Source organism: Phocoena sinus, chromosome 18 (assembly GCF_008692025.1).
Source record: "Phocoena sinus isolate mPhoSin1 chromosome 18, mPhoSin1.pri, whole genome shotgun sequence".
Taxonomy (NCBI): Eukaryota; Metazoa; Chordata; class Mammalia; order Artiodactyla; family Phocoenidae; genus Phocoena; species Phocoena sinus.
The window spans coordinates 13,244,932-13,265,737 of NC_045780.1; the positions used below are offsets into that span (position 1 = coordinate 13,244,932).

A 20,806-nucleotide genomic window follows, 5' to 3' on the forward strand; every position below is an offset into this window, starting at 1 on the left:
AAAACTGGATAACATAAAACTCTAGAAATTATACCGGACTTTCATTTTAAAAGTCTGAGCTTGACTCTGAGAAGGAGGCTTGTTTGCTTAAACTGTGTATGATAATGTTTTACATGTCCTTAAAAAAAAAATTGGATAATATTTGTGTTTTAAAGCCAAATTGTAGGGCTGAGTGAAAAGTCCTTGCTGAGTAACGATCTCTAGAGACCCTAAAAAACTGTGAAAAGCTCTAATATTTCAGCTACATTGTTTTTTGCATATAAAAATATCTATTATAGGAGTCAACTAGCAGATATATTGAGTCACATTTGTTTTAATTGAAAAAGAGAGCTAAAAATTTCCTGTAAGTTATTGCAACAGTACAAGAATACAAGGTGCATTTATTTATTAACAAGAATACAAGGTGCATTTATTTATTAACAGCAACAACAACAAATTGTAAAACAAATTGTGAAAGCAAAAGCGGGCTACAAAACCAGGGTGTTTGATAGCCTTTGCCTTATTTAAACATGGCATGTCAATAGGCCCCAGTTGATAAATGCTATAAAGTGTATGTTAGCATTGGCTCATTCACCTTTAAACATCCCCCACCCAGGGCACTATGGAAAATGTGTGTTACGGATGAGAAATGCTTCCTCTGTCAAGTATCACAATCTTGTGGTCACGTAATCTTCGTGGGTGACCATGTCTGTGAGGTTTGCATCATAGTCTACACTGCAGTCCTCTTCCTTTGCGTGTTTCTCCTTTGGTATGATTGGAACCGTGTCCTCCACCACCACCTTCTCCGACTTGAATGAACACACTCTCTTGCCAACCTGTAAACCCAGGGAATCCGTATTTCTTTCTCTATGATCTACTAATATACACTGTTCGCTGAGACCTGGGATGTTCAAGTCACCCCGGGAAGCTAACCCTCGAGATTCCAGTTGGATGTTTGTCTCTGGTGGTGCTTCAGCTTGTTGACGAGCCACCTCTTCCGAAACGGAGAAGATTTGGTTTGCATTTTGCTCGGCAGCGTGTTGTTTTGATCGTCTATGAAATAACCCGAAGTTTTTGATATCGGTCACAAAATTCACTTTTCTCTGCTTCTCCCTCGGTGGCTCCTGCACCACCAGGGCGGAGCCGTTGCTGATGGTGTGTCTTTCGGAGGCGATCGCTGCTGATCGTGGGTGAATCAGGGTGGTTAAGTCGAAGAGGCTAAAGTTCTTTTTCTTGTCCTTGCTACTACCTTCGTTATCACTCTTTTCATCCGAGTCTGCGGAGTTAGAAGAATCCTTCGTGCCCTGAGCAGATTGGACCGTAGAGAGTTTGCTTCCTCTTAGTAACCCCAGGACTTCAAAGCGGAAGCTAGAAATGTCTTGCTTCAGTTCCTAAGTGAAATGGAAAACGACGGAATTAGTCTGTGACCTAAACAAATAAACGTTAAGAATTATTATCTGCTCGTTTCATATATGGATCTGACATGTCTTCATTCATTTTTGAGAGCTAGGCGTCCACTCTGCCATGGTTCTGTTTAGAATTGTCAGTTCTCTCAGGGGCACTTGTATCTATTTGTTATCTCCTAATTTCCCTATCGGAGTTCTGTAGTAATAGACTTCCTACGGTTGATGTAAAAAGAAACAGGAAGAGTTTTCTTTCCCACCACTCTGGTGGAGTATGTTGGGTTTCTTTGGAACTACAGTTTCAAATTCTTTCTCTGCAAAATATTAATCTGCTTTCAAGTCATCTTACATTCTCTCAGGGACATTTTGCTGTCCAAAGGGATATCTAAAACAAAATAATTAAAGTGGAGTCTACCCTTCCAAGAGTTGGCAGTTAGTTTCAATTGTTTATTACCTTGGAGTTGATTTTATCCCAACCTCTGGGGATAAAAAGATCAGCCACTAAATCCTGGGAATTGATTCAGAGCACACAGCACTTCCTAGATTCATCCCTTTATCTTTGGGGGCAGCTGAATTCTCAGTCCTAACCTGCTGGTTGCCTTGTGGTGGCCTACTGCCACCAGTCCATCTCCCAAAGCATCAGGAATTGTTTAACTCCAAAATTCAGAGGTGTGGCAGCAAAGAACGTTTTGGATCCTAGCCAACTTTCAATCTGTGCTTTAAGTTTTGCAATTTATCTCTCTTCTTACCTAACTGGCTGCTTATATTTATTCTCTGTTAAGCCTGCTGTTTTTCTTTGTCAAAGGTCTCCTGTAGGGTTTTTATTTGATTGTTTTTGCCTATGAGATCTTATTGACTTTAGTCAGTCTTCCAAAATCTCTAGCAACTCATGCAGGCTAACAAAGACATTTTATACACATGATTTGAGCAAATATACTTCGTGTATTCTACCTTTCTTCTGTGATAGAATTGAAAAAAAACAAAAACAGCTCAGGGAGAAAAAACTACTTTTATAAGCTACAGTTAAGCTCAGACCTTAAATTTTCTTTTACCAAAGCCGTGCCGAACACAAAGAAGGTTTTTGCTGTCGTTGTTTTCAGAACGTTGGTTACTAAGTGTTTTCAGGTTTAAAAAATCAGACCGACATTTCTAAAAGTAAAGCTCACTCAGTAGAGTGTGGCTGGGATCAGCAATCAGAATGCCACAAGGCACTAGGATTTTCTCTGGCTTCAAATAAGTCCCCTCGATCTTTCAGATTGTTTGTTTGAAAGCAATGTATTTTGAAAAGAAATTTTACCACTTTTTTTTTAATATATAAATCAATAGGGCTTGAATTTAAAAATCAGAAGACAGACAGGCTTGCTCAGAACACGTGGTCCAGTTTCCAGCTCTGGTGTTAAACGTGCTGCACCTGGTTCCACGCTCTGCGGAATCTGCCTTTTGGCGACAAAGATGAAAGTGGTTACCTTAAAGTTTTCCTCAGTCAGACCTTCTTCAGTTTTGGCGTCTCTAATCATTGCAGCCACGTATCGCTTTACCAGGTTCCTCATAACTTCCTGAGGCATTTGAACACAAGAGAATTGATATTCAGTGCATAAATGTGATTTTTCTCTTGAGTCAGTTCCAAAGAGGAGATTGTGCTTTATTTTAATGTAAGTGTCAAGATATAAGAATAACTTACTTGATATTGGTGATGTCTTCTTAAATTATCAGCAGCTCGCCTCTGAAAAGGGAAGGGACATTTACTTTTTGGTTATAGTGATATTGTACCATTCTGTAAAATAATGCCTGGTTCTTTTAATCAAGAATATTATTTCCCTCATTTCTGCAAAGTGGGAATTTTACTGGACAACAGACAATAAATAGCTAAAGAGAGTGCTTCATATGAATCAAAAGAATGAAAGAACCAAAACAACAAAGGGCAAGGTTATAATTCCTATGGCATTTAACATAGAATAAGTTAATGGTGATGGCAAGATTGTTCATTTAATATAAGTGATGAAGAATTAAGTAATCATACTTAGTATGTATCCCAAATCATTTTAAATGATCCTAAGAGACGCAGATGGGACATATCAAATACAAAATAAATGTCAAATAAAAATAATGATTTGATGGGTAAAAATCTAGCATTATAACCATGTGAACATCTTCATCAATAGCAACATTAAGAATCTAACCATGATATAAAACATGTAATCAGAAACACTGTTGGACAGTGAACTCCCCAACACTTAATTTCAAGCAGATGTACATTAAGAGGAGATTGCTGTTTTAATTAGATGGTTGAATTTAACAAAATAAAATAAAAGGCTCTGATCAAAGATAGGGCTCATTAGATTAAAAAAAAATAAATGTGACTCTGAGCTATCATTTTGAAGAGATCAGAACGGTTTGGGAGCAAGCTGGTGTTAGCAGAGAGCAATGATTATGGAGTGTAAAATGGAGAAAGATGTTTAAGGACTAGAAAATGTCCATTATAAATTGAGTTAAATAATAAATGACGAATGATATATTTGCAGATTTCACTAGTATTCTAAAGATACTAGAAAAAAAGCTATCATAATCCTAATTTTATGCATGTCGAATAAATATCAGTATTGATTCTTAAGGAAGAAAACTAGCCAGAGTAATGTAAAATAAAAATACTTCTGTTACAAGGGAATGAATTCGGTAAATTGTGAGAAAGCAGAAGAGATAACATATCGGGCTTCCCTGGTGGCGCAGTGGTTGAGAGTCCGCCTGCCGATGCAGGGGACACGGGTTCGTGCCCCGGGTCCGGGAGGATCCCACATGCCGCGGAGCGGCTGGGCCCGTGAGCCATGGGCGCTGAGCCTGCGCGTCCAGAGCCTGTGCTCCACAACGGGAGAGGCCACAACAGTGAGAGGCCCGTGTACAGCAAAAAAAAAAAAAAAAAAAAAAAGAGAGATAACATATCTTGGGTTTAATTAAGTCTTTTGATCTTGTTCTTTACTAAATAATCATAGGCTGGTAAAATGGAATTTTGAAAAGGGCTGTGCATACATCACTGTGAAATGATATTAGACAAAAAATCAAACAATTCAAAAGAAACTCTTTTTTTCTCTTTAGGGCAATAGGGGAAATTGGCCTTTTCACTGGCCATGAGAATGGATTTGTGTTTCATGACTATTAGTGACTTTTAGAAACAGATGAGACCATGCTTAACTTTCTAAAGGCCACTAATGATTGGAATACCATTCAATATTACATGAATGTTAAACAAATTTTCAAATGATTATGGTATTAATTAAAAGACTGGGAAATTTGAAACTTCATACAAAACTAGAACATCTTGAAAGAAATAGAGCATGGGAATTTTATGACTGGGCCACAAGATGGAGGTATGTGACTCCTGTTTAGACACAGATCAGCTGAAACCCGAGACAAAAGCACTTCTGGAAGGAAACAAGCCTTCCAGGTCTCCTTCACTTTTTTTTAAGTGAACACAAATACAAAAGCAATCTGTACACTAACTTCTTTAGCACTCTCAGTGTAAGTATTGTACAGGAGATCGTATTCCATGGTTTAAGTAAATAGAAACTCTGAATTTAATATAGAATTTAGTCGACTCAATTTTTATTATCTTGGGGTTCTATAGCATTTTGCTAGTTTAATCTGTAAAAAGCCAATAAAAACTAGTCAGCAGAGAGCAGTTTGAAATCATGAGTTAACTTTAAATTTCCTTAATGCAAAACTAAAACTAGGGATGACAAAATCAGAAAATTATGAGTAATAAGTGAAAATTATCATGATGCATTTTAGTATTAAAATGAGCACAAACTGTTTTCCCTTCAGTAGAACCTTACTCATACATGAACTTTAAAATTGTAATGCAAATATAAAAAGATCAAAGATCACACTTTAAAAACTAATTCCAAGTTTATTTTTCTAGGAAAAAAAATTTTTTAAGCAAAATAGTCTGGCAGAAAGAAAGAACATAGAAAAAGTTTACTATGATAACAGTAAAAATTTATTCAATATCCATAGCCCAGGTTTAAGGCTAAGTTAATATAGTTAATTGTTTTTGACAACCAATTTGTTTCCACAACTAGATGGTCATACTACAAAACAGTTTTCAGTATTGCGAGATTATATCAGCCAACCGAACTTCACTATCCTAGGAAGAAAATAAGAATGGATGCAGTTAACCATCTTCTGCGTACTGAAAGCAAAAATGAATGCAATGAATTCACCAATGCTTATTGACCATTACTATCAGGGCTAACTGTGGCTATTTTCTTACTTTCAGGGAGGTAATGTGGTGTGATGTTAAGAACACCTGGGATTGAAGGTGACTAAGCCTGAATGAGGAATTTATCTCTGAGACCCTCTCCCTTCCACATTTTTTATTTTGCAAGGTAAAGATAAACTCACTGAATGATTTTGAAGATTAAATGAGATAAGAGATTTAAGGCTTCTATTACTAACTAATGTTAGTTCCTGTCCTTTCTCCATTATTTTCCCTTTGTGATTAATATTATGATTTAACATACCTAAAAAATATGTTTTAAGAAAATATTCTTGAATCACAAAACCTGTGGATAGTTTAACACATATTGGGATTGCCTCTGGAAAAGTAAAAGAATGTACTTAGGGGTAATTATCTTTGAGTGATTTGCATGGCATTTCATGCTTGAGAAGAACATTTTCTTTAGCTAGAGAGTTGGACGCTTTAGCCTAGGCAATAGAGATTTGTAAATAAGAAATTCTTATTTAAGTGATAGGGTGAAGGGATGGTCCTGGTAAATATGGATAGATATAACACAAATTCTGTAGGCAGTTATTTTTGTTTTATTAAGACTTTATTATTTTTTAGAGCAATGCAAGATTCACAGCGAATTGTAGGGGATGGTACAGAAATTTCCCTTAAACCCTGTCGCCACACACTCTTAGCTTCCCCCACTATCCACATCCCCAACCAGAGTGGTGCATTTGTTACAACTGATGAACCTACAATGACACATCACTATCACCCAAAGTCCATAGTTACATTATGTTCACTCTTTGTGTTGTACATTCTATGGGTTCTGAATGGAAAGGAGGGGACAGTAAGAGTCCCAGGGGGACAGGGAATGTTGAGGGGAAACAGAGCTGGAGGCCTGCTGCTGGGGTGGGAGCATGACTAAGATTTCTAGCCTGGCTGCTGAGATGTTGGTACTATTAGAAAAATAATAAAGAATTCAATTTGGGACATGCTGACAAAGGACATTAAGGTGGAGATGCCACTGTCTATTTTATATTTTGGGGGAAGGTTAGGACTAAAGAAAAAGATTTGAGGATTATATGCATAGGTACAAGAGTGGATACAATCACAAATCCACATTTCTTGGCATTGCTAAAGGGAAACCATCATGAACAATAAAATCTTCGATAAATTGTGAATATATCTATTAGGAATGCATAAAATATTCCTTTTATTTTAAATTAGCTTTCTTAGGCTAATACTAAAATTAATTTAATTATCTAAATTCTCAGAATCTACCAAAGGTCAAGGAACACAAGATCGGGTTTCAGATTTCAATACATGACGACTGACGTGTAGGCATTAAGAACAGACATGTTACTTATTAGAACCAAAGAGCTGGTCCAGTCTCATTGTCTCATTTATAAGCAAGGAAACCAAGGTCCACACAGTTGAGTGAGTAATGAAAATACTACAGTGTTCTAAAGGCAGTGCCAGTCCTAGAATCCCAGGCTAGAATTTACTCTTAACTCCTTGCTTTTTTGATCAAGTAGACACTAAGAGACATATAAGAACATCTGTTCTGCATCCCATGACTTTGCCTCTTTCTCCCAACACATCTTAGTTTGTGGGTCAGCATCCTTTCCAGACTGGATCCTCATTTATTTGAATAAAAATTAACCACAAAATGCATGGCATATGTTGTACTAGTTTCCTAGGGCTACCATGCAAAGTACCACAAAGTGGGTGGCTTAAAACAACAGAAATTTATTATCTCACACTTCTGGAGGCAGAAGTCTCGAATCAAGATGTTGGCAATTCCATGTTTCCTCCGAGACTCACAGTAGAATCCTGCCTTTCCTCTTCCTAGCTTCTAGTGGTATCTGTTAATCTCTGGTGCTCCTTGGCTTATGCCTGCACAATTCCAATATCTACTCCATCACCACATGACGTGCTTCCTGTGTTGCCAGGTCTTCAAATGTTCATGTCCTTATGAGGTCTCTCCTCCAATAGGAGCTCATCTTAACACATCACATCTGCAAAGACCCTGTTTCCAAATAAGGTCATATTCTGAGGTGCTGGGGATTTTGAGTTCAAATTATCTTTATGGGGGAGAAACAATTCAATCCATAATATATGCACTCTTTGCCATAAACATAATGATCATTTTTGGCAACCGGTGACATCGTTAAATATTTATAATAGAGCTGCCACTAACAATACCTCGTACGTTTGCAACCTCTTTGTTGGGTAAAGATCAGCTGCACTTCGAAAGGATTTACTCTCATAAGGGAAAGCATTACATCTTATAACTCTCACTGGAAGTGACTAAGAACAGAATGGACCAATGTGTGTTTATAAAAGTAATATAATGAAGGACAGACAGTTCATTAAAAAATACCTAAGTGGGTAAGAGGTATTTAATTTTTTCAAGCCATTCACATGTTAAACTTCAAATGATAAGTGATCTGCAATGACTAGGGGTTCTCTGTTTTTACTAAAAAGTAATGAACGAGGTAGAATTATAGCATGATAGACCTGGGTTAGGAATAAAGAATTTTCTGTGGATGAGTTCATGTTTACAGCGTTACTGAGAAATTTGTAGAATTGCATTTGGCAGCTTTTTCTAAAATAACTTGGGTTGATTTTCTGTTATGTTTAAGAAAAATGAGCCACGTAACTGATCAGGGACCTTCCTTCCCTAACTTGATGTCTAGGAAAAATATTTTGGAGGAAGATGTGCACTTTAAGATGGCAGTTTTCTCCACGAATTATATCGGAAGTCTGGCTCGGTTCTTTGGCAGGGTGGCTTTGAACGCAGGTGCCCTGGGCACACCTGCCCACCACATTAGCAGATCTCTCTCTTTGCAGGTTCCTCCTGCTTTGTTAGGACAAGACAATGGCAGTATTTGGATCACAGAACTAATGATAAAGGAAACGACCAACTAGTGAGAAGCCTTGCTGCCCAGAGGTAACCTCTCATTTCAATAGAAGTGTCAGGTTGCTTTAGAGCAGGAAGGGTTTTGCAGCTATGAAAGAAAGGGCTCTGGGGAATCCATGGTGGCATTTTGTCACTCTTTATTTCTCATTTTCCCGGGTCCAATATGTGGAATGTCAGGCTTACTCCATGTAGCTCGTTCCCTGCAGTCAATTGTCAGTGCCGTTTTCTCTCATTTCCACTCTGGTTTTGGTCTATCACTGATTTTAAGCCCATGAATTATGTCTTTTATTCTCTGCTTTGCTCAGTGAATCCCTGAAAGGGGGCAGCTTGCTGTGCTCTTCTTTTAAAAAAAACAAGTAAAAAGGCAAGGGGCCATTTCAGGATGTGATCCCTCTGTAAAGATTGTAGTTTGGCTCATTTATAGATGAATCTATACATATTGTTCTCTATAAACATACTTTCTAAGCATATAAAAATAAATGATATAAGAAGCTGAAGGTTGCCTTGTCAAAGCAAGTATTCAGGATCTCACTCTGGAAATAGCAAGAAGAAATTTGTTCCTCTAGATTCCCACTTAGGAAAGAAAATTTAATTGAAAGTTCCCATCAGCAAATCTTACAGCAATAAATTAGGGATTGAGAGGTACCCATGGATGGACACAGTCATATCTGTAAGATTTGTTGGTAGGCCTATGAAAAATCATGAAGATTAAGGGATGACACATTTTGATAATTATAAAACATGAAGTCTGAAAGGCAAGTACTATTAGCATTTTTTCTTTAGTAATGATAGGTGATGTTAATCCATTCACTGCTCCTAATTCTCTTGCAGTGACTTAACTGAATGTATTTCTGTGGCAATGGTCAGGCATGAGTATCCCATCTGTGACCCCAGGGTTGAGTGATGCTCAGGGGCCCTAATAGAGATGGTGTTTCGTGTTCCCCTCGCTGTGTGCTCCAGAGAAAACGAGAAAGCGGAAAACATAAAACTAGAGGTTAAAACCATTCTTTTATGATTTTGTTAAAAGACCTGGTAGTTTTTTGGTTCAGTATATTACCCATTAACTTTAGCATTCTATTTGGAAACCTGGTCTATGGCATTAAAAATGACTGATATTAATTAAACACTGGCAGGATCTTATTGCTTTAAATTATCTAGACCTCTTGGACGACAAGTACAAACATTGGCTCTTACTTTAAAAAGCTGAGCTAGATACCAATGCTTTTTTTTAACAGGAATTTCTAATTAAAGTTACAGGCTGGAAGTGCTTGTTAAAATGGAAATTCCTGATGATTGTAAGACACACTAAAGTTTGAGAACCACTGTTTTAATACTGAGAAGAGTATTTGCTGATAAAATGTGTTTAAATTCTACAAGTAATATAAAAAACCAGAAGGCTATAAAATGTTGCTTATTTTATGATTGTACTTTCAATATGCTGCCTCTTTGGTGGGATTTTCATGATTTCGCAGAAACAAGGCATCTCTCCATCATGGGCTTGCTCCCGCAATAAAAGTGTTGTTTCAATAAAGCATTTCTGCTTCATTTCTGCCTTCTCCCATAAAGCGTTCCAAAGGAAAACTTAATTTACCTGGAATTCCCAGTCACCCATAAAAGGAAGTCCAAAGTTTAAAAAAAAAAAAAAGTTAATGAGTTTTCAGAGCTAGTCGTATCAGTTATTATCCATAAATCACAAGATAAGATCACCAATGTTGGGCTCCCAGACTGTGGCCAATCAGTAACCCTGAGAGCACTGGCTTCAGCTTTGCAGGGAGGGATCAACAGGGTAACATTCAGGCAGGTGCTGGTGACAAGAGTATGTGAAGCACAAGTGGGAAGGTTTAGAGAAAATGCCTCCAAGAAGGTATAAACTCTACCTCCAGGTCAGCTTTAATTTTCTTCTTCACAAATGTGAAGCAAGTTGGAATGAGAGCAGAAGGTAGGCCAGCCTGTTAAACAAGGGCTTTGGGATACAGGAATCTAAGAGGCAGCGGAAAACAGTGGTGGAATCTGCAAAAGCTGTTGAGAAAAATCAACAGGTGGACACACTACATGGAGGGTATCTTTGCAAGGTCATCAGAGTTTTCAGGGAAACAAGAGAGGGCAATGAAACGCACATGGGATGGGGAAACAAAAGACCCAAGTTTTTCCCCAGCTCTGTCACCTAAAACACTGCACAAGGTAAACAAGCTCTTTTTTAAAGGAAATAGTTGAGCTAAATGATTTCTAAGGTCCCTTTGAAGTGTCATGGCGTCTTCTAAGCCGTGCCTTCGTTATACAAAGTGACTGCCAGTGGTACTTCAAAGTCACCTTTCAGTTAATGGATGTGTGTCTGTCTCCTTGTCTTCATCTGTCTACACGATGAACTATCAGGTCGATTCACCAAATTGAAATGAATTCACAGCACTCACTTTTGGAATTATTTTCTCATTTAACTCCTCCATTAATATTACAAACTTCTTCTTAATTTACTTTTTATTTATCTTACATTTTTCTTTGCAAATAATACATATTATTTATTTCCATCTAAAACCTAAATGTATAAAACTCAAGTAAGGGTATGCATACCACAATATGTCCTTCTCATTCTGGAAATGCAGTCTAGGTAAAAGGTAAATGTACAGCACTGAGTTTGATTAGGTTGGTGCTTTACCCAAGCCTCCACTTGGCAGAGAAGAGGCAGGATTGAGAGTAGGATGAGAATGGAGAAGAGAGAGGTGACTCACGATATTGATTTAGTTTGTCATAAATTCCCAAAGCATAAAAATATCCATTACCAAAAGTTAGTAAAATTTATATGGCTAGGGAAGAAGGAGTGATTTGAGGTCACAATTAATTGTGAATTACCTTTCTGTGCACCAGCTTGTATCAAAATATTCAAATTTAGAGACAGAGACATTAAAAAGAAACTTGTTTTTCTGACCAGGAATGTATAGAAAAGAAAGCTCTTTAAGTTATACCATTTACCCTTTGAATTACTGTTTTCATAGGAAAGCCCAAGTCAATGTTAAGCTCCTCTTTGCATGTAAGAAATGATGGTAATATACTCCTAAAAATATGTCAACAGTGGGAGGATTCTGGGGGACGGGAGAGAGAGTTGGAAGTCAAATTCTTAGAGTGGTCCTCCATTATTTTAGTGGCAGCACAGATGGCGCTCTTAAAATATTAGAGCAGGGCCCTATATTTTTTTTACAAGTTCCATGGCATCTTAAAACCCAAGATTCCTTCTGCTATTGCCTAAAATTAAAATATTAAAGACAAATTTCTTTTGCGTGTGGCTTTTATCTGGGTGCCCAGAAACTCTTTTTCAATTGAAATACTCCTATGAGAGAAAGCATAATAAGATAGTACTAATAATTAATATCTCTTCAAGGATTGATAAAATAAATTTCTTATGAATTTAAGAATAAGATGAGAGAAAGGACGAGTATATTGTGATATGGAAGGGAGTAAGCCAGAGTTCGGCATCTCTGCAATCTTTTCCCGTTTATCTCAAGGAAAACATGAATTAATTCTCACACCGTTCTCATGGCCTCTTGCCTATAACTATACGGTAATGTTAAATATGTCATGTAACATGTATTATAGTAAGATGTTGTCATATCTGTGTCCCCCACGTTAAAAACAATACCCTCAAGGATGGAAACCATGCCTTCGTATATCTCCTCCCACCTCTAATTCCTAGCTCAGCTCCTGGCATGTGGAAAATGTACAGTAATTGCTTATTAAACCCAAATCATTATATTTATTTTATGAACATATTTTTTTAATAAATTGAACTTATTTTTTAAGAGGAAAATAAGACACTTGGAGTACAATAATTTTGCTGTAAGGTCAGTGATAAACTCTGTAAATTAATAGGAGGATTGCAAGGTAAGGCTTCACCATAATCTGACTTCCATTTCTAAGATCAGATAGACACCCAGTTTCCAAGTTCATGGAGTGACGGTTTCTAGGAAAGAATATAACTGCCTCTCCTAACTACACTCTGTTTGCTATACTCCCTTGCCAGTCAATTTCTCTTTAGAATTCGAATTGTTACAGAGATGACGGAACAATCAATGCCACTTTCAGGAGAGAAAGCCCCATCTGATAACAGTGCCTGGTGGGCAATGAAATTAATGAAAAAGAAGAATCACTAAGGGCATAACTAACAGTCATAAACTAAGTTAAATAAAATGAAAAATGAATTAATTTTTAATTAAATAACTGATATTACTTGATTCTAATATAAAGGCATATTAGAATACTTCCAAAGCAATTTCTCTGAGAAGGTCCAAGTGACTAATGAATGTTAGGGTATTAATTTCTAAAACATGAGAACTTTGAAAATTAGGAAATTGAGTGAGAAAGAAATGAAGAATGACAGGTCAGTGGTTTGGCTGGAACAAAGCCTTAAATCCATGCCTTTTCTGTTGGAGTTGCTTGAACTCTTACTTTGCAATATGAAAGAAATGTCCCAGGGAAGTATAATCTTCCAGTATAACAGGGGCATGGCTCTGAACAGTCCTAATAGTTTTTACAAACACAACTTCTTGGCATTTAGTATAACTGGGAGTTAGAAGCAAAATGTTGAACAATTGAACATATTCTGAAATCACTGCACTTGGATATGGCACAGCATTTTCAAGTTATAATATTTGTTCAATCACTGAATTGAGAGATTTTTATCAAGCATTCTCCGCTCTGTGCAGGGGCCTAGGTTAGGCGCTAAGAATGTGAGGTATCTGAAACAGATCCTTTCCCTTACAATCCAGAGACAGAAACAGACAATGAGTCAGTCATGCCACAGGTTATAATTCTGAATAGAGCTAGAAATTAAGGTTCTAAGAGAGAATGTACTAGTTCTCCAAGCCTTGACTAGTGGGTTTGGAGAGGCCTATGTACAGTGTGGTTCCTATTAAAATAACAGTGACCGCCCTCACTGGAGGAAATGGGTTTGTGAAACCATAGTTAACCATGGTTAAGCAGGCGGTTTCTTAGACGCAGTAGCTATGCAATAAGTGTGCACCGAATGCACCCAGTGAGAACAAAAAGAATAAAATGCCAATGTATTCAATAAGGAATACAAACATACTCAAGCACACATTTTAAAAAAACCCAAACAAACAGTAATACCAACATGCTCTGTCCTTACCCCTATTGTTCCAAAACTTTCTGGCTTTCTTCTCATCTTTTTCTTGCACAGGTGTGTCCATATCCATTTGATCAGGTACCAGAGAGACTTGGGGCTTGGGATGACATTGAAGGGAGTAGGCAGGGTACCTCCTTCTTCAAAATAACTCATCCAAAGCTTTGTCCGAGCAAATTTCCATTCTATATCTGCATGGTCCTGAACAGGAAAACACGACAAGTGCTGACAGGTTTCTTAATTAATAAGGTGAGATAAACCTCACAGAGAGCCTGTAACCTGACTCTGAGTGGCTCTTGGAACGTTAATTAAATTGCCTGTAAAAACAACACTGACTCCCAGAGATGGTCATCTAAATTCAGACAGTGGCTTAGTCTGGAAAGGAGTCACAACTCTCTTGTCAGTTTTCATCCTTCCCACTTGCAGGAAACAGACATTTACAATAAATCCATGTTAAAGAGACTGCAGAGATTAGTTATGACTTGAAGATGACTCTTCATTTACTGCACTGTAGGCTTACATTAGCTCAGTTTCATTAGATTCTGGCCACAAGCAGGGCTTTAGGTCTTACCAAAGGCCTTGAAACCCTGCCTAGGTAGGTGCCCATGGCTCATACTTCTGGCGTTTCCAGTAAAAGTCTTACTTGGTATGTTTCCATTCGAATAAACCTTGTCCACCTTTAGGCAACAGGCATAAACTCAGAGAGGAGTTCCTCTAAGAAATGTACAGTAGGGTATCTGACACAGCACTGAACCCTCACATAACCTTGGCCAAATGGTACCAGGTGAGAGTATGGCTAGGGGTTGCCCACAAGCCTGAGGCATTCCCCCTAATTATTTATTAATAATTCTGTGTTGTTTGAATCTCCTGGAAAAACTAAGGAACATTTGTGGCAATTAGATATGGGGCAGCCAGTCTCTTCTTAAATTAGCCACAAATCTTATTTAAGCAGAAAATCTGGGAAGTAGGAGGTGGTAGAAACTAGGCGTACATACAAATTCAAAATACTTCATTTTAACCCATTAATATTATAAAAAAACTCGAGTTTTAGAGTAGGAGAAATCAGAGTATACTTCATTCTAATCTTCCTAAATTGCTGTGTGCTGATGAATGCATATGTTGTTTATACATTCTCCTCTGAATAATATGGATTTTAGTCTAGACGCTGGACAGCTCGTGCTTTCAACACAAGTCACTGTATCTAGAAAATGCATGGTCTTCATTTTTGCTTAGCAAACGATCGATAGATGGACGTACAGAAGCTACAGCTTCCCCTTGTCTCTCCTCTCCCATTTCTACTTCCTTCCCTATCTTTCTTCCTAAACAGGCTTATAGATTCTGCATTAATGAAGGAAAGCAGATGTTGTTTGCTGCCGCCACGGAGAATGGGACTGAGTAGAATTAGCTTCAAGTAATAAAAAGGCAGCCCCGCAGGTGAAGTGTTGGCCTGTGCGTAGCTTCTGCTCTTTCTCATTCTCAGGGAGTCACAAGTTGAGGATTATCCTGACCTCAGTATGTTCTCTTACTGCTGTCACAAAGCAGACTCTTCCTTTGGGATTCTGAAAGGGTCTGTAACATCTACAGTGGTTAGAAAAAATGAAGGTGAAAAGTTCCCGGCTGGGGCTTCCCTGGTGGCGCAGTGGTTGAGAGTCCGCCTGCCGATGCAGGGGACACGGGTTCGTGCCCCGGTCCGGGAAGATCCCACATGCCGCGGAGCGGCTGGGCCCGTGAGCCATGGCCGCTGAGCCTGCGCGTCCGGAGCCTGTGCTCCGCAACGGGAGAGGCCACAGCAGTGAGAGGCCCGCGTACTGCAAAAAAAAAAAAAGTTCCAGGCTGGTGATAACTATAATCACCTCTGCTACCCATCTTCTAACTCTTAGTTAATGTTTAAAGCTTAGCTTAGGTATTTCCTCTCTTAGGAGCCAGCCCTGACTCTCATCTATCTCAGCTGTCTCCTCTCCCCAGCCCATGTTACAGTCCTCTTTTCTGTGCTTTTATCACATTCTCCGATTCCTTTTCTCAATATTGAAATTATTTATTGAATTTTTGTCCATCCTATATTATTTTTTCTCGAGGGCAGGGACTTCGTTATTCTGGGTATCCCTAAAATCAAGCGTATGTCTGGCATATACTAGGTGCACAATAAACATTTGATCTATGAACAAAAGAGTGAGTGAGAAGGCTTTGAACATGGTCTGCATGATCGCTTTTGCCTTTCAACTGTTACATTTTCTTCTTCTTTCATGCTTTATCCTAGAGCTCTGAATGAAGGGTAGCAGGACAAAAAGAGAGAGACCTCAGGGTAAATTTTGCTATTGTGGCACAGGTGAAAATCAAATACTTGGCATGTTCATGCTCCAAGGAGGCATCACATGCAGGATGTTGGGGGTACACCTGTCTCAGGTGCTCAGTGCCTGCTCTCCTCTCAAGTAGCTTTAGAGTTTAGGCTAAACAAGAATAGAAATTTGAAGATCGTTCTCATTTCTACAAGTCACCTAGAAAGACACACCCCACACAGGAGCAAAAAGAAAATATTACACGGTTCCTGAATAACGTTCTCTTCTTGATGAAATTGATACATTTAATGTTTTATAGGATCCAAATTGTATATACAATTTCTCTGTATATAGCTTGATAATTAGAGGCTTTCTAATATTTTTGGAAGGGTGGTCTGGAAAACAGAATCCACATTTAGCAAATGTGTTGACTACAGGAACACAGGACTTCTGAAACAAATATACATATATATTTATGGACTATCTAAAAAGTTGAAGATTTGTGAGATGCTTAAGTGAAGTTCCACAAACTCAGATATTCACCCGCAACTCCTAGGACCTAAGTATATTTAGTGGGAATACTCTAGTCTTGGAATCAGTAAATAAAAATCATTTCTTCTTATGTTTCATGCAGCTTTTCATCTGTGACAGGTGTCTTGCTTCCATAAAGACAGTATAATTAAAATTAGGAGTGCCGCTTCTCAAAATAACAATAATAATACCCCAGAGGATTAGCAATAGATCCAAAGATGCAATATAATTGCAGTTATTTATGGAGTAAATGGGCAGCCTGTAATGATTCTTATAAAAAGCTACTTGGGGGCTTCCCTGGTGGCGCAGTGGTTGAGAGTCTGCCTGCCGATGCGGGGTACACGGGTTCGTGCCCCGGTCTGGGAAGATCCCACATGCCGCGGAGCGGCTGGGCCCGTGAGCCATGGCCGCTGAGCCTGCGCGTCCGGAGCCTGTGCTCAGCAACGGGAGAGGCCACAACAGTGAGAGGCCCGCGTACCCCAAAAAAAAAAAAAAAAAAAAAAAGCTACTTGTCTAAAGTATACATAAGAAAGACTTAAGAAATATATTTCATTCCAGTATGGGTTTGCTTTGTCATTATTGCTAATGGCCATAGACACAGATCACTAGTAAGCAAGTTGTAGGGGATAAAGGACTTCGCCGTTCTTGTTCATTGCCATATTTCTAGTTCTTAGGACAGTACCTGGCAACAGAGTAAGCATTTAATAAGAATTTATTGAATGAATGAATGAATAAATAAGCTAAGTTGTTTGGATTCTAGAGTCTCAAATAAACACATATGGTACTGTATATTCTGCTACAGCATTCAGGGTTACTCCTCTCTGACTTTTGTCTGGGCTTTAAGAAACTGAAAATCCTGTGCTTTTTCACTGTGACTCCTCTCTGGGCTAGCTCTTGTATCTTGCCAAGCTAGCATGAGTTTGCTTATATCAAGATTGTAGATTAGATGGTCAGAGACAATGTAAAACCCAAAGGGCACTTCATAGAGATGAGTTGCCTGTTCATAATCCATACCTCACCTACTGTTTGACACAGCCAGTGACTGCCTGGTAGGATAGATTTAGAATAATCATCTGTAATATGAAAAAACTAAAATAGTATGTAGCCAAGTAGGGTAATATGCTTAGAAATACCAAATTAACCATTTACATTATAATTCTGATTCGTCTCATCAATAGCAATCATAGATTGTATTTCCTATGGTAATAGGATGGAGTATAGCTAGGAACGACACATTCTAGGGGGGAAGTTACTCAACTTACAGCAATAAGTTGGTAAGAATTATTCATCATAGCTATTAACATGTTAAGTAGGACAACCAGAGAGATGATGTTGTACGTCCCAAACATGGTGGCACCAACAAACTCGGTGAATTCATGCTGTGCTTTGACATTGGTCACATATAAGTTGATGAGCCCAAATATTGACCAAAACAGGGACTGGAGTGTCTCAAATAACCTAGAATAAAGATAAAATGACATTAATGGCTACATTAATAGAACCATTATACAATAAGATAGAATGATAGAACATGATTACTATGAGGTTATAGTTGATTAATTTAAAAATAAACTTAATAAAAAAATTAAAGAAAATTGTTTCCTTATACTAGCACAAATGTGTACTTAATTTTCTCAAGAGCTTTGAAAACTATTTAGTTTCCTGGCCAGTGACGACAAATCGGACCCACAGCATGTTTTTGTATAGTCATTGAGTTAAGAATGGTTTTTACTTTTTCAAAGGGTCGGAAAAAATAAAAGAAGAGTGATATTTTGTGACATGTGAAAATTATATAAATTCATATTTCAACGCACATAAAGTTTTATTGAAATACAACCATGCCAGTTCACTTATACACTGTCTATGGTTTCTTTTGTGTTACAATGGCAGCAGTGAGTAGTTGCAACACAGAACATACGGCCCACAAAGCCTAAAATATTTACTACCTGTCCTTTTCATAACAAGTTTGCAAACCTGTGTCCCAGGGCACCGAGTGACAGTTAATAAATAATAAATCTGCAGGCTTAGTCTTTAAAAAATGTAAGTTCTTTTACCTGATTTTCCTTTTTGATTATAGAAGGATTAAAAATAATGTTATCATTATGGATTTCCACATTTACAATTAAAATTGCAGAGTGAATCCTGTATGATGACAAAATGTCTCAGAATGCTCAGATAATAAGATTTGCTATTTTTTATATATCAGGGAACATTTTCTTCATTACTTAACTTACTCCAAAAATGGAATAAGATGAAGAGTGTCTGAACCCAAATGAAGAATTGTTTCAGTAGGACCATTATAACACCTTAATGTAATAAAAAGACAATGGAACTCTTATATTCTTTGAGAAATGGTTTAAAAAATACTATATTTAAATTATGTTGTGAAAACAAAAGCACAAAGTATCTTATACGTGGCATGATGACTAAGGAGGTGGGATTTCAGTGGTCAAGTGCCCCAAGGAGAGCAAATTCATATGAGGCCAGTGGACAGTGGTATGACCTGATGTGAAAAGATGAGCTTAGACTATCAGATTTCCTCTCTGTGAAAGTTTACCTTAGAAATATCAAGAGAACGAGGTAGTTGTTAAAAAGTACTGAAATGACAGGAGTTATGATGTAGAATTAGGATCACTGGAATTATGAGAAGCCAAAGGTTTGAGACAGCACAAGCTAAGAAACGGAGAATTGAGAATAAATAAGCCAGATAATAAGTAAACCTTGAAGAGAATACACATGGAGTAGCTAAGTCATATTGATATCGGTTCTCAGAGGAAAAAAGTCCCATGGTCCAGCTCTACATCAACTGCTGCTCTTCTCGAAGCCAGGTCTTGCTCTAGGCTCTGTCCTTGCTAAGATCAACCCTTGCTCAGAGAATCAAAGGGCTGGATTCTTGTACCAAACTCCTGTTACTTAAAACAATCCATGAATTTCTGATCAGTATGACAAGGAGACTCTAACTAAGGATGCCTTAATTGGTGTTCAGGATTTCTTTTCTTAAATTAATTGTTTTTTTTTAAGTAAGCCATTTCATATTTTTAATTGTATAATAAAATTTTAATTATAGAATATGAAATGTAATGGTTTCTTTACTGAATTATTTTGCTAGGGCTGTTCAACTCTCAATGGGGCAAATTATCATAAAGGTTTCAATGTGATCAACCTCAATCAGACCTTGACTTGCCGGCAGGGATGTACTTTGTGAAGAGTTCACCATATATTCTTAAAGGACAACCAGATGTCAGATTCTAACAATATCAGGGAAAGTTTAATATAATTCATTGGCCTCAGACAAAGGTCACTAGAAGGTATTCTTTGAAAACTTTCTCAGAAAAAAAGTAAATTTGACCCAAGGCCATGAGTTCTTTATTTTCAGTAGCTTTAGGGAGAATTTCTAAGATTAATGACAGTGTCATCGGATTCAATGTGAAATGATTTTGTTCTTCCTTTCTAAATAGTGTATATTCTCACTGTGAATATACAAATATAATTCAACTGGTTTTTCCCTGACCTCAATAGCAGTTCAGAGAGAGAGGAGAAGTTACATGAGTGATATAATAAATTATATAAAATGTTGCCACATAAATCCCATAACAGTTACTTTTCTAAATGTTCAAATAAAAAAGTGATGTAGAGTAAATGGATTGTTATGGTTGAATAATTCTGATTTTCTTCTACCTAAATAAGAAATACCTATCATTAGGATATTAGCAGACCCTTTGGCAAAACATTTATTTGCATATTTAATTAAAATTTGAAAATAAGAAAATTCAAAACAAGATGACATTTTATGATTAACTCTGAATTTCATTCTTATTTTTATTTTCTTTTCATTTTTTCAGCTGAATGAATCAGAAGTAAGATTTTCAGAATAGTTCCACTTAACCAAAATATATTTACTTTTAGATGAATCAAGACCCTGTTATCAAGACACTGGTGTTTCTTTTCTTAGCTAATTATTCTTTTATTACATGGCTTAAAAAATCAATATGTTAATATTTCAAAGCCATTGTTTCTAAAACTGTTTTCATAATTATTGATAACAACATTGCCCACAGATTGAAGGGCTGTTAGCATTAGCTGTATCACATTTTAGATTAACGTTATGTGGCAACTATTTCCCTAATTCTATGGAAAGATAAGGACAGAGAGCTTTCCAGGATAATGGCACCCTTAATTAAATCACACTTTGCATAGAATCTTGGTTAGAGACTAAGACCTGCAACTTCTACAGCGTTGCCATCCTAAAGATGTCTCTTGTTTCTTGAGGCTATTTTTCAATTTCTACTTTTAAAAATGAGCTTATTCCCCAGTTAAATACTTACAACTACAGAAAGAGAA

General features: G+C 37.4%; 1 protein-coding gene across 6 annotated transcripts in view; it reads right to left on the reverse strand.

The window, feature by feature from the left end:
* Positions 1–399: 399 nt before the first annotated feature.
* The window catches only part of TRPC4 (transient receptor potential cation channel subfamily C member 4), a 116,469-nt gene continuing 96,062 nt past the window's right edge, over positions 400–20,806 (reverse strand). The window contains exons 6-11 of one of the 6 annotated variants that reach the window (XM_032611311.1): positions 17,728–17,923; positions 13,665–13,859; positions 3,064–3,105; positions 2,849–2,938; positions 1,226–1,370; positions 570–973 (exon numbers count right to left, since the gene is read on the reverse strand). In XM_032611311.1, the coding sequence (XP_032467202.1) occupies positions 648–973; positions 1,226–1,370; positions 2,849–2,938; positions 3,064–3,105; positions 13,665–13,859; positions 17,728–17,923 (994 nt within the window). In that variant the 3' untranslated portion in view covers positions 570–647. Of the gene's footprint in view, positions 1,371–2,848; positions 2,939–3,063; positions 3,106–13,649; positions 13,860–17,727; positions 17,924–20,806 lie in introns of all 6 variants that reach the window. The other 5 variants (XM_032611309.1, XM_032611314.1, XM_032611313.1 and 2 more) reach the window with 5 other exon arrangements.